Source organism: Ornithodoros turicata, chromosome 2 (assembly GCF_037126465.1).
Source record: "Ornithodoros turicata isolate Travis chromosome 2, ASM3712646v1, whole genome shotgun sequence".
Taxonomy (NCBI): Eukaryota; Metazoa; Arthropoda; class Arachnida; order Ixodida; family Argasidae; genus Ornithodoros; species Ornithodoros turicata.
Window position 1 is genome coordinate 67,516,689 of NC_088202.1, and position 16,122 is coordinate 67,532,810.

Genomic DNA, 16,122 nt, shown 5'->3' on the forward strand with positions numbered 1-16,122 from the left:
TTTTCGGGGCTTCACGTATCTGTGCTTGAAGATGGGGGACAGCCAGGTTCCATTGGTTCCGCGATAAGTAAACAGTGCAGCAGCAGCGAACTCATTCGTGAACCAACCTCTGTGCGATGTTTTGACTGCAATTTGTCGTTTGTGTTTTGCGAGCACGTACAATTTGTATCAAGTCGCGTCTGCGTTAGCCCCTTTACAGCACTTGCCCATTGTAGAGACTGACGTTTCGATAGCGGTTTTAGCAAGCAAATGCCGACAGCATTTTATTCTTGCACGAAAAAATCGTGCTATGTATTTGAGAAACCGCATAGTGCTATGGGACAAGTTTTACGTACGATTTATCGATGTGCAACACCGTCGACGATGGTATGGAACGAGGAGCGACGTGTAAACGAAATACAAATCACATTTTAAACTTTTTGTGGGATTCTGTGCATTTTCCAGAAGCTTTCTTTGAATCACACACTCCCATGTCACGCTGCATTGTGTGGCACTCTGCAAACTACTGCATTTCATGTCTAACATCTGGATATTGTTTGTAATGATCACTGTAGCACAAAAACATGCACACGAAAGCTCCAGAAGCCATGTGGTTGCACACTATGCAGACGCAAAAGAAGTACCAGAGCACATATTGCCACTTATAAATGGTGTTTTTAGAAATGTGGGGCCTGAAGAGTTAGGGCATAGCATAGATCCTAGAAATCAAATTAGTGGGTGCACCTTATCCTTCTGTAGAGTGCTGTTTTAATTCACAACTCAGCCCATGGGGCGTAAAAGTGTTAGAGGCAATTATGTGACTTGTCGTCCTGGGTGACATCACTGGCCAGCCTCGGAATTAATCCCGTACTAAGGAATTATTGCACAAATCACTTTGTATTCAATATTTATCATGTAGGACATGATAAGCAGTATGTAAGTTGCTACCAGGGAAGGGTAACGGACGTATTTTCGTTACCGTTTCCATTTTCGTTACTGCTATATTTTCGTTTCTGTTATTCATTTCTGATACCACCCTTTCAATTTCGTTTCCGTTACGTTTCCGTTACTGTTTCCGGTAATGAAAGGCTGTTACAGTGCTGCCGGAGGACAGCCCGTCCGGCTGTGTCATCACCCTGTTTTGCCCAAGTGCTGCTTCGGTGTCATGCTTACTTTTGCTCGCGTGCACTGACCAGCACGGACGTACTTTTCGCTGCTCTGAAGCTTGGCTAGGCCTATAGCTGTTCTAGCCGATTTCGGCCCTTCAAGGGCCCTCTTTGTTAATGGCCACTGGGCGGACTGTCCCCCGCCGAGACCTTGAAAACCAGGATGGACCTCCAGACGGGTTCTGTCCAGCGCGGAGTGACAGGAGCCGTTCACCGATGGATCGACGGCCTCCGGGCGCAATGCGCGACGACGATCCGGTCCTGCCTTCTTCGAAGGATCCAAATGCACTGCAGAATTGGTCCGATGCCACTGAAGTTGGGGATGGTGAGTTACCGTCAGCGGTTACCTTCTCCCCGCCTCAGAATCCCCCTGTGACGCCGCCACCTGACATGGAGGGTGTCGAAGATGGGAAGGACCCTTTCACTCTTGTAACATACCGCAAGAATAGAGCAAAGGGGATACCAGTTGTTTTCAAGCCCCTTCAGGAAAATCTGTCATTCTGGAAGGTGAATCCCAACACTGTGGCCAAAGAGATATGTTCTGCAGCCCAAGAGGAAATCCTGAGTCACCGTTTTAACCGTGACGGAAGCATATGTGTGTGTGTAACTTCTGAAGGAGCAGTAGCAAACCTGATGGGCCTTAAAACGGTCGCCGGACTGGATGTTGCAGTCATCATTCCGTCATCGTATCTGAACAACATGGGTAAAATTTATGATGTACCACTTGACTACGAGGACGAGGATATTGCCTCTTACCTGGCAGAGGAAGGTGTCACTTCGGCTCGCCGGCAACGACGTCATGTCTATACGGAGGGGGGTTTAGACTACTATACGCCACTCAAGTCAGTAATTCTTACGTTCAAATCCAACATGAAGCTGCCGAAGACTCTTCGGCTGGGGTTTAATACTTACGAAGTATCTGAGTACGTTGAAGGCCCCGTCCAGTGTTACAAGTGCCAACGTTTTGGTCACCTGGCGCGCTCTTGTCGAGGGTCAACACGGTGCATGATATGTGCTAGGCCTCATAAGTTTACAGAATGCACTGCTCGGAGGCAGCCTAAATGTGCCAACTGTGGCGGCCCTCATGCCGCTTCTCACTCCATGTGCCCAAAGAAGCGGGTGGCAACAGTGGCGCACCAGACGGAAGTCTTGAACCCAACAAGCCCATCGCCTCCGAACGGCAGTTCGCGACGTGGCCAACAACGGCGTGTCGGCGCCTCGCGTCCCAATCCATACCCGGAACCACCCAAGAACGCTCGCGTAAATGTCATGCTGGCTAAGAGGACCCCCAGACAACTTACAACAGTTCAAGCAGCTACCAGTGTACCTGACGAGCAAGTTCATGGCCCGCCAAGCAATGGTGGTGTGAATTCTCGTCCTCAAGTTTGCCCTACATATGCAGGAGTAGCTGGGAGAACCTCGAGTGTGGGAAACAAGAGTCCACCCATGTATCAGCGGTCGGAGCCTGAGCGTCGCGTCGACACAAATGGCTTGGCCGATCTTCTGCTTCCATTGATTTTCGCGGCACTCAAGGCCATCCTGCAAACTTTCCCGAGTTCTTCAGAGCTCTCAGCCGTTAAGCAGCTTCTTGCAACGGAGCGTTTCCTCGCATCTGTCCATGGACCGCTGCTATAAAAACGCAACTCTCCTCCAATGGAACGCACGTGGCTTGCGCAGTAAGCTCCCTGACTTGAAATTGTTTTTATTGAAGTACCAGACCCCCATATTGGCCATCAGCGAAGCCTATGTCAAAGATGACTTTCGACTTAGCGGATACCACATAGTGCGATCAGGAGGTGCGGCCTCGTCCAGAACAATATTGTGCGTACGAAGTGACCTGACTTTTGCTGTGCAGCCACGGACGCCGGGTATTGCTGTGGACTACGTCACGTGTGTAGTACGCTTCCGTGACGTTTTGCTCACTGTGGTTAGCCTCTACGTTCCACCCTCATCAGCCCTTACGAAACGTGAGGTGAAGCACCTTCTGGAAAACTTGCCTCCTCCATTCATTCTCGTAGGTGATATCAATGCACATCACCCATTGTGGGGAAGTCGGAAAACGGACGCCAAAGGGAGAATATGGAGCGACGTCATTGACGAACTCGATGTGTGCTTGCTGAACGATGGCTCCTCCACATTTATGCGTAGGGACTTCACCACGGATGTCCTCGATGTCTCTATCTGCTCGAAAGATGTCTTCAGAAAGGCGTCATGGTCTACGGATTGTGACGGGAGAGGAAGTGACCACCTTCCGATATACATAGCGATCCGTGGATGCACCATACAACGTGGCAATAGGTCCGTTCGTCTGGTTAACTGGAAGGTGTTCCGGGAGCGATGTGAGGTGTCATCACAGCGGGAGATGACCGCAGACCACTTCTCGGAGGTGTTGACAACTTCTCTTCGTGAGTCCTCCAGGCACGTACCTGTTGCAGCAGGACATACGGGCTCTAGTCCCCAGGTGGAACAGCTACGTGCATGCCGTAGAAGAGCTGAGCGAAGAGCTCGACGCACAGGTTTACTTTCCGATATTGTCGCAGCGCGTCATTCACTTAGAGCTGTGCAACACAGGTTGAGAGCCCTTGATCGACAGCGTTGGCGCCGGTTTTGTGAGACGCTGTCGCCCTTCAGCAGACCCGCCAGAATTTGGCAAGTTGCGCGTAGCCTGCGCGATGGCCTTCCACGCACCAATCCACTGGGGTCACTTGCTCTGATCCTCGACAAGTCTGAGGTCGACGTAGCTCTGGACTTCTGCGGAACTGTGGCGGCGGCTGCGGAAGCTGCGGGAACTGCCACGTTTCATACCTACATGGTTGAACTTCGCGAGGATCTTGATCGTATAACGCTCCCGTCGAACGCACAGCTGGATGCGGATTTCTCTCTGCCAGAGCTTAAAACTGCCCTTCGTTTGTCCCGACCCAAATCGTCCCCTGGTGTAGACGGGATCACCTATTCAGCTCTTCGAAATCTTGGCGCTGGGGGCCTTCGAACTTTGCTGTTTATATGCAACAGCTCATGGAGATCTGGCCAGGTACCCGCAAGCTGGAAGGAAGCCATGGTGGTCCCATTGCTGAAGCCTGGCAAGCATCCGTCGCACCTGTCCTCCTTCCGTCCAGTTAGCCTTACCAGTTGTGTCGGTAAGGTGATGGAGCGGATGGTTCTACACAGGCTGGAATGGTGGTTGGAAAGGAATCACGTTTTCCCTGATGAGATGGCGGGCTTCCGTCGGCACCGTAGCTCAGTTGACTCCCTTATGGACCTTGTGACTGCTGTTGAAGTCGCCAAGAGCTGCAAGAGGATTGTCGAGGCTGTTTTCCTTGATGTCAAACGTGCCTATGATACGGTCAGTCACACTTATGTATTGCACACCCTCCTCCGGGCTAGAGTGTCTCACAGGCTTTTTGTCTGGGTGGCTGACTTCTTGTCCAACAGAAGCATTTTCGTCCGCACTCGGGTTGGGGACACGCAAAAAACAGTTTTGACACAAGGCGTTCCTCAAGGAAGTGTATTAAGCCCCATCCTCTTCAATTTGGTTATGGCGGATATCAAGCGCTGCGTTCATCGCAAAGTTCAGCTCTCTGTATACGCAGACGATGTGTGCGTTTGGACCACAGGTAAATCAAGGCCAGCGATTCAACGCCGCCTTCAACACTCGTTGGATGCTGTTCAGCATTACTTCACCAAGGCTGGCATGGACATCTCGGCTGAGAAGACAGTTGTGCTCCCGTTCACGCGGAAACGCATGCGCGCCTTCCCTCTTTCGCTAGGCAATAATACACTCAGCCAAGTGAAGTGCCACAAATTCCTGGGTGTTATCTTGGATGCCAATCTCTCGTGGAGCGCCCATATCAGGTACCTGGAAGCGAAAGTTCAACGCTGGACCAATGTCATTTCTCACTTCGCTGGCGCTGCATGGGGGATTGATCAGGAAGCGCTCCTATCGATTCATGGGGCGTTGGTCCGGGGAACCATTCTCTACAGCCTCCCGGTCTTACATGGCATCTCAAGAACATCTGAACAGAGACTTCGATGTATGTTGGCCAGAAGCTTGAGGATCTGCCTCGGTGTACCCCGCGCCGCTGAAACGCGCATGGTGGTGGCAGAGGCCCGCGAGCTGCCAGTAGAGGTCTTACGTCTCAGAGAAACTGTGCGCCATTATCTACGTCTCGTCGCGGAACACCGTCGTCACCCCTTGGTTTCGAAGCTCAACAGGCGGAGGCAGAGCAACATTTCTCACTGCATCGCTGCTGTAAAGCCCTTGCTACCGGCTTTTGTTGGAAGCGCAGTCGTCCCCAGGTCCCCTCCGTGGGTCTTTTCGATACCTTCGATCTCCATTACCATTCCTGGGCTCAAGTGCAAGAGGGATCACGTTGCAGCACCCGTGTTGAAACAACTTGCGTTAGACATGATGCAGTGCCGTTATCCTTCGCACACTGCAGTATTCACAGATGGGTCGACCAACTTACACGGCTCCACTGCTGCCTTTACCATCCCGACTATGTCGTCGTGCCACGCATACCGCCTCTCGCACCGCACCTCATCTACGTCTGCGGAGTTGCATGCCATTTTGTTCTTCCTCAAGCACATTGCATCAGCCGCTATCAGCAGCTGGGTGATATACTGCGACTCCAAGGCAGCTCTCCAGTGTATAGCGAACATGGGTATTCGTGGATCACTCGCGCCTGTGGTGGTGGACATACTGGAGGAACTAAGCCGTCTTGAGATCAGCGGGCACTCTATCTACCTCCAGTGGGTTCCTGCCCACTGCGGCATCCGCGGCAATGAAGAGGCTGACGAGGCTGCAGCAGCTGCGTATCATTCCCGATCAAGCGTGCGGATTACCCTCCCCAAAGGCGACAGGCGAACCTTCCTAAATGATGTGGTGGGGCCTCTCGCACATGCGCAATGGTCTCGAGATGTTCCATCAAGAGTTCTGATGCGTGAAGTGGACCCTGACTTTGGCTTCACCATGCCTTCTCGTATGCCTCGCCATTTTGCGTCGCTGATACACAGGCTTCGTCTTGGGGTTGCATTCACCCCCCATTTCAAGCATCTGATCGGCCGCTCTGACTCGATGCTCTGCTCTCGCTGTGCTGTTTTGGCGGACACCAAGCACGTGCTCCTCGACTGCCATCTATACACCTCCCAAAGAGCAGCTCTACAGTGTCGCCTGCAGTCGATCACGGCCGCACCACTCACATTGGCAACCATTCTCGGCCCTGGGTCTAACCAGACTGACCATCGTCAAATTCTTGAGTATTTCAAGATGTTTCTCCGGGACACTGGTCTCCTTTCTACCCTATAATCTGCCTGCGTACCTGTGTGCTGTGTGTGTATTTTTGTGTGCTGTGGTTTGGCCTACCGTTGTGATGTCATACTTACTCCACTGACTATCCCTATTTAGCATCGTTCATCACCTCATCATCAGGACACATCACATCCTGACCCATTGTGCCTTGGGGTAGTGGGCCGAACCTTAAGTGGCGAATTTCCCCATTCATTATCATTAACTTATTTGTTGTTGTTGTTGTTGTCATGCTTACACACTACACGTCGTAATTTTACGTCGTTGGGGTGCCCACATCTTGCAAGATTCTTCTTTATTTAAATGTAGGAACATGTCTTCAGTTTTCACTCACTCTATAAGTCCAGCAACTCAAGGGGGCATAACCTTCATCCAATGTCGCATCCATAAACGGTCGCTCTCAGTAGTAAATAATACTGCCATAGCAACGGTGAAATGAAAAAAGTAAAAACAAATAACTAAAAATCGTAGGATGTCATCCTACGATTTTTACATCCTGCTATGTTGGAGGCTTGCTTCGAATCAGCTGAGATTAAATGTAGGTAAAACAAAATACATTTTGTTCAGAGCACGCAATAAAACCATAGCCTACGAGCCAAAAATATTATTTAATGACCGTGTTGTGGAGAGAATAAGTTGTTTTAAATTTTTGGGCGTGCTATTTGATGAACACCTCAGCTGGATTGAACATGTTCGTTATTTAAGAAGAGAAACTGCGAAAGCAGCTGGTATGATATGCAGAGTCCGCGACACCTTTCCTAGCAAAGTCAAGCGTATGCTATATTTCTCTTTAATTCATTAAAAGTGTATTATTGCCTGTTGGTATGGGGTACGGTGGCATTTACTCATTTATCTAGCCTGTTGAGAGTGCAGAAAAAAGCCGTTCGTGCAGTCGATAGTGCTGGGCACTTTGTCAGTTCTGGACCACTGTTTAAAAAATATAATATTCTTACTGTGACGCAGCTTTTTACCTACAAGTTGTTAGTGATGATCTTTTGTGGAGTGTCTGAAAATCGAGAATCCTTTTTTTCATCCTTCAGTTTGAGTGCTCACTCTGTGCCTTATCTTCTCCGACATTCATATAAATTACGAGTTCCCACTGGCCGTACTAACTACTCTCATGATAAGATAAGTGTGTTAGTAGCGAAGTATTATAATGAATATTGTAACCAATTTTCTAATGTTTCTCTTGCTGTGTTCAAGAAAAACATAATGCGGACGTTGATGCAATGATCACATTACTCTTTTTTTATTCCCTCCTTGTGCATTTTTAACTTTTTTGTGTGTGTGTTTTACTTTGTGTTACTTTGCGTGTAACCTTGTGATATTGTCCTGGTGTTCTCGCCTAGACAGGGATTTGGTTCCCTTTTGCGTAGCACCAGAAAACAAATAAACAAGAAACAAGAAACAAGTATAGTCATGAGTTTATTTCATGGAGTTACCAGGGCTGGGACAAGGTAAGCGACGGATGCACCCTCGAGATCCAATATTGCGCTTTGTTTCCATGCTCACGTGTAGTGTTTAGAGCATTACAGGGAATGGGGTCATCAAAATAAAAAATAAACTGAAACGTTACTCAAATGTCATGGTACAGCAGGGATTGCCATTACCCGAATTCAATACCGGACGATAATTTTCGTTTCCTTCTATGTTTCTGGTAAGGGAGGACCGTGGTACGCGTTTCCGTTTCCGATATCGTTCCACCTCAAATTTCAGTAATGTACCGTTTCTGTTTCCGTTACCATTACCGTTACTCTTCCCCGGTTGCAACCCTGTCTGCAGCATTCTCGACTGCCTCTTACCTTTACAGTTAGAGACACGTTACCCAACCATTCGCAAAGGGCAGTCTTACAGGGGCCGTGTAACTTGGGTTTTGAATTTATAAGAAATTAGTATATAATAAGTAATATAAAGTTTATATAAAATATAAAATAAAATTTATATAAAAGAATTTATAAAAAATAAATAAAAAGGCTTCATGGAAGCAATGCGTTAGCATACCCATTCCACATCAAGCACAATTATATATGCTTGGACATGTATTATCTATCTAATCTTCTGAACCATATGTGTGGCTGCATACGAAATTATTTTTTATGCGCATACTCTTCCTTCCTAGTCCTACATGTGCGCACGAATAACAGTGAATATATGTGAAGTGGCAAAAAATAAAGCTACACTCTACCATCATTGTGCCGCTTTAACGTTTCCACATTTATGTCTGGTGAACAGGGAATATCTCACTAGAAAAGACGACATTTGTGCATTGTTTGGCAAGCAAATAAATATCTTTATTTACATTTTCTATCAACCAACAACGTTGTGACCCGGTGCAAATAACAATGTCAACAAGTAAAGTACTTACAAATTATTCCCATGTACTCAAATGCAGATATGGCAATTCTCTTTTTGTACCTCAGCACAGTTCAGTTTCAAAATTAACAAACTGCACAGCATCAGCAATCTTAAAGTATCTCAAAAGGGGAATCACATCAAGCTCCAATAATAGACTGGGCAATAAAAGCCCCAAAAGATAAAGTAGTTCAAGAAAAATCTGAATAATCGGTTGCCATTGTGATATGTACTACATACTATGTACAGTTCATGAATGGAACATGTTACCTTATTGCATTGCCTCCATGTGAGCACTAGAACAGGCATCTTTCCAGGTCGCTCTTTTCGTGTTTTTCTACGGTATTTTTGTTTTGTTTTTTGCAATAGCAAACATGGCCGTAGTGAAACACAAGCAGCCACGGACAGGATGAGACATTTACAATGCGACTGCTAGCACTCAACTGATATATTTATTAACTAGTAGACTTTGGAATATACACATAGCTGCCAAGCAAATGACAGTTTAACCAACAGAATAACAGACAGGAAAAAAGGGTTATATATCTTCCCCCTCTCATCATTCTATTTCACAGGCAGTCCTAGTATCATTCTGACTGTGCCCGTGCGTCCCTTTTGGGATAACGTATCTCGGACAGAAGCAAATCCAACAGTGGACTGCTTACACATGCAACTGTCTTGGATTTCTCTAACCACTTGTTGTTTAAACGCTGCCTTGAGCTCTGTGTTCTGGAAATTTAGGCAGCATCCAGAGTCCCGGCAATGTATTGCCATGTTACTCGAGGGCTTCAAAAGTCTGTCCTTGGCTGCCTGTGTTTCACTATGGCTCTCAGATACAAACTACCCCATTTTAACACAGTAGGAAACACAGATTTGTAAATAGCATATCTGCTGATTGCACTGTACATACCCCGCATATATAAAGGATCATAATGGATACTACATCTTGTGCGATAATGTCAGGAACACAAAAAGGCTAGATTTGAAACCACTCTTACGTCGTAGCAGTAGTATTTGTGTGAAGCTACGCAATTCTTGTCCTGCAAATAATTTAAACCATATGTTTCATCTTCCAGCGTGATGATCGCCTGAAAAGCAATTCTCACTTGGCTGGATCTTCCGGTTCTGAAACCTATCCCTGACACGCGTAGCCATCAGGGGGAAAACCAAGTGCTGCGGTGGAAAAGACAAACACACACGGGCTATGTTCTCACTGTGTATCAGCTGCTCTGGCTACTAAGAAGAACATGTTCCAAATTAATATAACATGGCTTGACACGAGACGCCTGCGAAAGCTAAGAAATAAAATTAGTTGCTAAATGTACAATACATAAACACTTGCCATGACATGACAGTTTCCTTCCTGCATTCATGCGCTACGATTCATCCCACTTAAAGAGTGTACTGAATCTTTTTAGAGCATTACACGCTCGTTTGACAGAACTTGAATAAGACTACATAGTACACGATAAAAGTAGAGTGAACATAATGTGCAGCTTTCCATTCACGCTTAATGGCCGCAGCAGCAATGCATGAAGGCCACTGCTAAGTGGTGTTGAGAAACACCACTTTCTGTTTGCCATGTCTAAATGAAACGTACCTGACCTGATCCAAAGTAACCGTTCTGAGTCTGGAACACACAAAGAGAAAAACACAACACACGACAGAACATTAACAGATAGGCAAATGAGCTGTGACGAGCTTCACCTTCTGACAAAGTCAACAAGTAATTCACCAAAAGTCAAGAGTGCCTGAAATGTTTTCATGAATTATTTGTTGAAGTTTCCATGTGCTTGAGAACGTGAACCATTCGTCAACCACTGTATCCTCATGTGGTGATGAGGGTTTGTCAGAAAAAAAAAACAAAGAAAAAAGATTTAATGACAAGAAATGGATAGTCATGTTAACTTTATAATGATTGTGCACAACAGAAACAAGACCTTCGCACAAAAGGCTGTAGTTGAGGTCTAACATCAAGTTACAAAATTCCAGAACATGTAAGACATGTTGTAAGGTAGAGAACAAGTAGAGTGAGGGTTGATACAAATATACAAATAAAAATACAAACAGTGTAATAAAGTAAAAGAGGGTACGACGCCATCAGTTTCAAACAGACAAGGAATGAGTTGTGTAGCATAATACATGAATGATACGGCGGCCAGATAAGTATTTGTCACAAAGGCATTCACGGGCGACACATTCAGGGAAACAGTGCTAAATCGTCTTGTCAACTCATCCCTTGCCGGCTTGAAACTGATGGAATTGTACCCCCTTTTTATTTTATTATACAGGGTGTCTCAGATAAATCCCCGGGCTGAACAATTCGGGAACGGCGCCATCTATCGGGAAACTTTCTTTTTTGTTACCATTTCTGAGATATCGTCCACCATCCATGCAGTGTGAAATTGATGTGCGCACCTTCATTAATTAGCTAAAAATAAAAATCAATTGCCCGGAAATGATAGCTTTCAAAGTACGCGTCCGACGGTACAGCGACATCTACTACACCATTGGGGATATTGAGTACATACCCCTCAGAGAAAAAAAAATCATCGGGCCTAGTCATTTTCGCGAGTAATTAATTAGTTTCGATTTACATATTTTCCTCGCGTAGGACCGCAAACACAAGTTCTTTCACATTGCTATCCGCCTCGGAATTACGTGTTCTTCCGCATGTTTGGCAGCAGGGAGTGCTGATAGAAAAGTTAACAGCCGCAGAACCGGCTTCGCCAACCTTCCCAAGCAGCAAAATGTACTGAAAGTCGAGTGCAATAGGGGTGGAGGGGTAGGTGGAAGGCCTTGAACATAATTCTGAAACTAAAGAACATTGATAAAACACATACCGGCCACCCCTATACGCTCCGCAAGTACGTATCTGCGCAGAAGAAGAGGGCGAGGGTGTAAAATGACGTGCACGGCGGCGTGCCGCGCTCCCATTCGCCAAGGCCCCTGTCGCCTCCACGTGCGAACCAGAGAAAGGTAAACAGCAGGGAACCCGCCATACGTTTTGTGTGTTTTCCGCTTTGCTAAGTGATACGGTGTTAAACACCTGCTGCATTTATGACTGTACTTCGTCGCATTTGGATGTAGTGTCACTTATTTATTTCGAAAGCGCATACGGATTCGCTGACGGTGGGAGAACGCGATTAACTGTTGCTGCTGCTGTCGAGTTCAAACGGCATTCTACGACCGAGGGAGTGTTTGTGTGCGTGTGTGTTGTGCAGTGATTTACATTGACTACAGAAAGTGTTCAAACACGGTGCACTCCCAAGGCTCTGCTTTCGTGACAGTGACGAAGAGCGCCGCGGCAGGTCACAGTTTAATGTGCTGTTTTGAGTGGTCTCATAGTAGTTCTAACGTCTAATAACAGTGGAACGAACCAGGAACGAGCATGATCATTGTCTGTTCGGGTGCAACTGCACAAGGCTCCAGTTGCTTCACAGTGGAGGACGGAAGTTCGTACGCGTGCTGAGGCACGTTTGTCGTCGTCCTGTCGTTCACGGTAGTTTAGACCATTGCAGCTGCCATGTGACTGAATTTTCCATGTCTACGAGGACACTCGCTGTTCGCCCTAGACAGCTGTCAACTCCGTGAGACCGTAATTTGAACAAAATGGGGAAAATGTTTGCAGGGTGCTCGCACAGCGAACTTAAACGAGAGTCGAATAGTTGAAACTTCAGCAAATATATTGCGTTAACCTTTCTTTCGTCTTTCGTCGATAAACCAGGATCATTCCCAACGAAAAGTGGGACCTCTAATACAGAAACCAGAGCTGTTTTGGCCCTCCCAGGGGTACTCCGTGCATCGAATGTGCCTTTGTTTATTTTCTTGAAGCGCGCACATGGTTCCTTCGGCCAATCGGGAGCGTCCTAGAAACGTCACCGTGACGTCATGCGCACTAAACTCGCGGGCTTGCGGAGCGTATTACACTTGACTTTCAGTACATTGTGCTGCTTGGGTTCCTTCCTGCTTATCTGATTGATGTACAGTCCGCTCTATGGGGCCGTCGTGTAGCCGAGATAACGTGCTTTTATCGCCAAAACAAAGAATGTACGCACGAAACAAACAAGCAAAACAAAGGAGTGAAGCGGGGATTCTGTTGTTGTCCTGAGCTTTCGTACCATGAAATAACAAGCCTTCTGACCAATTGACCTTTTATTCACTTTCAATCTCGAAGCAGGAGAAATTATGCGTATCATGCCATTTCCCCGCTTGGTTTCGCTTCTGTAATGCCATATTCTCTGAATTTCCATAGGCGACCGTTGGACGATGTATCGACGGTGGTGTGACAGTGCAGAGAGCGATGTGCTCCTTATGCACCACCACGATGTGTTTTTGTGCTTGCAACCGCAATGAAGATTCGTTCTTTACTTATAATGAACGCAACCTCCTAAGTTCAACCTACAAAATTAGGAAAACATAAATTTGATTTATTGCAGCACAGAAATCACAGGACGTGTTCAAAATGCCTTCCTTCCGCGGCAAGGCACATACGGAGCCGCTTTTCAATTGATTCCACGGTTCTCGTAGCTGCTCAACGGTTATCTGTGCGCAGCATTCCTCGATCATTCGCCTCAAGTTTTTCGGCGTCGCTGGATCGGTGTCGTTCACTCTGTCCTTTATGTATCCCCACAAAAAAAAAGTCCAAAGGAGTCAGGTCAGGGGATCGGGCTGGCCAGGGAACAGGACCTCTTGCGCCTATCCACTTGTCTCCGAAAACGGAGTCTAACCATAGGCAGGACGTCCGCGATGCATGAGCTGGGGCGCCGGGGATGACGCCGAAATAAACCATGTAAAAATAAAACGTTCACAAAAAAAATCTCTTAAATATCAAATTTGCAAAATAAACTCTTCAATATAAATCATGAGAAAATCCACGCTGTCGAAATAAACTCCGAAAAATAAACTTTGAAGAATAAACGCTTCGAAATAAATCTTTTAACATCCATCGTCCCTGATTTGTGGACAGCCGACGGCTCTACGTCGGCCGCGGAAAATAGTACCCTCCTCGCGCTTGGGGCTAGCCAGGGCTATAACTGTGAACGAGGATTTCGATACACCGGAAGTAGGTTGTCTGTCTGTATGTGTTCCGTGATCAGTTTTGCCAACTTAGAAGGAGGTAGGGGGGGGGGGCTGATATAATTCGGAATGACGGATGCCCGGGAGCGTATTATTCGGTGAAGTTCTGTTTCAGCAGTGCAAGTAACGCGCGACATCGGTGTAATATAGTCTAATATAGAGCCGACTATCAGGAGAGTTTGGCCATTCTTTGGTATGTTTTCTGATTTTGCGTTTCTCTTTTTCGTGTGCGTGCGCGCTTTCTTGGGCATTCTTTTATCAGTGGGAATGACCGTCGCCGCGCAATCCGTCCACAGCGCTCAGCTGACTCAAGGATCAAGAGCATACCTGGGTAAATTACTTCTAAAATGTAATTAAATTACATTACTCCAGTTAGAATTTAATTAAATTACATTACTCATTACTGCAATTGAAACGTAATAAAATTACATTACAATTACTCCGAAAAAGTAATGACATTACAATGCCAGAGACACAATGAGACGAAGGAGACACAATGTATCACGACAACAGGAAGATTGTCAGGAGGATGGGGGGCCCGCAAACAATGGTTCTCCAGGGCTACAAACCGTTGACCTAGCAACGTTTGTTTGTGGGTGCCCTGCCTAAGGGAACTGGCTCGTCAAAGGGAATTGACGTCCCACGTGCCGATTGAGTGCGTCACCGTTCATAGTGCTGTTGGAATTCTTTTCACTCGCCAGTCCCCCAACTCTCTTTCTGCCAAGTGCCAACACAGAACACACACTCGATTCTTTTGTAAAAAGTAATGAGTAATGTCATTAAAACTACAGCCCAAATGTAATTAAATTACATTACAAATTACCTAATATCAAAAGTAATGCATTACATTACAAACTACCAGAAAAAGTAATTCATTACAATAATGCTATTACTACCCAGGTATGATCAAGTGTGCGTGTCCTGTATTCATACGCGCATCGTCGTCATCACTTTTAAGCTGGATATTTCGAAATCCTAAGTTGTTATGTAATTGATAACAATACAAACATGAGCAAGAAACATCATAATAGCATGTTTCACCGAAAAGAACATCGTGTCGCCCATACGGCTATCACTACTTTGATACGGAGCGTTACCTTCCTAAGCCTAACCATGATTTATTTTAACAACGTTTATTTTGAGGACGTGTATTTTTAAACGGTTTATTTCAGAAAATGGATTTCGAAGGGTGGAATTTTAAGCGTGGATTTTTAAATGTTTTATTTTAAAAGATTTATTTCGGCGTACAGCCGGGGCGCCGTCGTGCTGATACCAGACGCCGCGTCGGTCGGACAAAGGCATTTCGTCGAGGTAGTCTTGGACAACGTTCCCGAGCACTTCACCGACGTACCTATGTGAAGTTAGGTGCCCGTCAAAAAAGTATGGGCCAATGACGCGGTCACCATGAATGCCACACCAGACATTAAATGACCACTGCCACTGGTGATTACCATGCAGCAGCCAGTACGGGTTAGTAGAAGCCCAGTAGTGCCGATTCTGGGTGTCGACATTTGCGTCGCGCCCAAATCGCGCTTCATCGGTCCATATGACTTTTGATAGAAAGTACTCGTCGTCCTCTAGCATGATAAGTGCCCAGTTCGCGAATTCCGCTCTTCTGCCGTAGTCAGCCTGAATGAGTCCTTGATGTATGTGGGGATGGTAAGGATGTCTACCGGCCTTTTTCAATATGCGCCATGTTGTCGCTCGGCTCACTTCAAGGGCAGCTGCTGTGGAACGGACACTTGCATGTGGATGATCGCGGATATGTTCGAGAACACTGGACGTGACCTGCTCGTTCCGCGCAGATGGCTCTCTCGTATGGGGCTTGACGAAGGTGCCATAGGTTGAAAGATTTCTGTAGACGGATAATATTGTGATCCGGGTGGCACCTCTGGGGAAACCTCTGGGCGTAAATTGTTGCAGCCAAAGATGCGTTCCTCTGAAATTCCCCGAAGGCCAGGATCATGTCCACTCGTTCTTCGTTGGAGTACGAACCCATATCTTGACATTTGACATGGCGCAATATTGCGGGGTTTTTATTGCCTCCAAACCGAAGTTGCGCCCAATGAAAACAAGAAGACATATCAGTGTCACATGTGCGATAAAGTGCGATTTATCCTACCCTATGGATGCCATGTACGAAGTCAGGTGCTGGCAGATCGCGTTGATCAAGGCCAGTCTCACTGTGTGCACAGTGAGACTGGCCTTAATCTGCCAGCAGATCTGCCAGCACCTGACTTC

At 46.6% G+C, this 16,122-nt stretch overlaps 1 protein-coding gene across 1 annotated transcript; it reads left to right on the forward strand.

Moving 5' to 3' along the window:
• Positions 1-1,262: 1,262 nt before the first annotated feature.
• LOC135384740 (uncharacterized) lies at positions 1,263-9,944 on the forward strand. The gene is made up of 3 exons (XM_064613928.1): positions 1,263-2,759; positions 2,857-4,488; positions 9,879-9,944. The coding sequence occupies exons 1-3, from the start codon at positions 1,263-1,265 to the stop codon at positions 9,942-9,944; spliced, it is 3,195 nt and encodes a 1,064-aa protein (XP_064469998.1).
• The last annotated feature ends 6,178 nt before the right edge of the window (positions 9,945-16,122 follow it).

What these genes read in the sequence shown, in the direction of transcription:
- LOC135384740 (XM_064613928.1), top strand. Translation starts at nt 1,263, where the DNA reads ATGGCCACTGGGCGGACTGTCCCCCGCCGAGACCTTGAAAACCAGGAT. An exon ending in CGGAGCGTTTCCTCGCATCT is followed by an intron (nt 2,760 to 2,856) that starts GTCCATGGACCG and finishes TTTTTATTGAAG; the next exon opens with TACCAGACCCCCATATTGGC. An exon ending in TCAAACGTGCCTATGATACG is followed by an intron (nt 4,489 to 9,878) that starts GTCAGTCACACT and finishes TTCATCTTCCAG; the next exon opens with CGTGATGATCGCCTGAAAAG.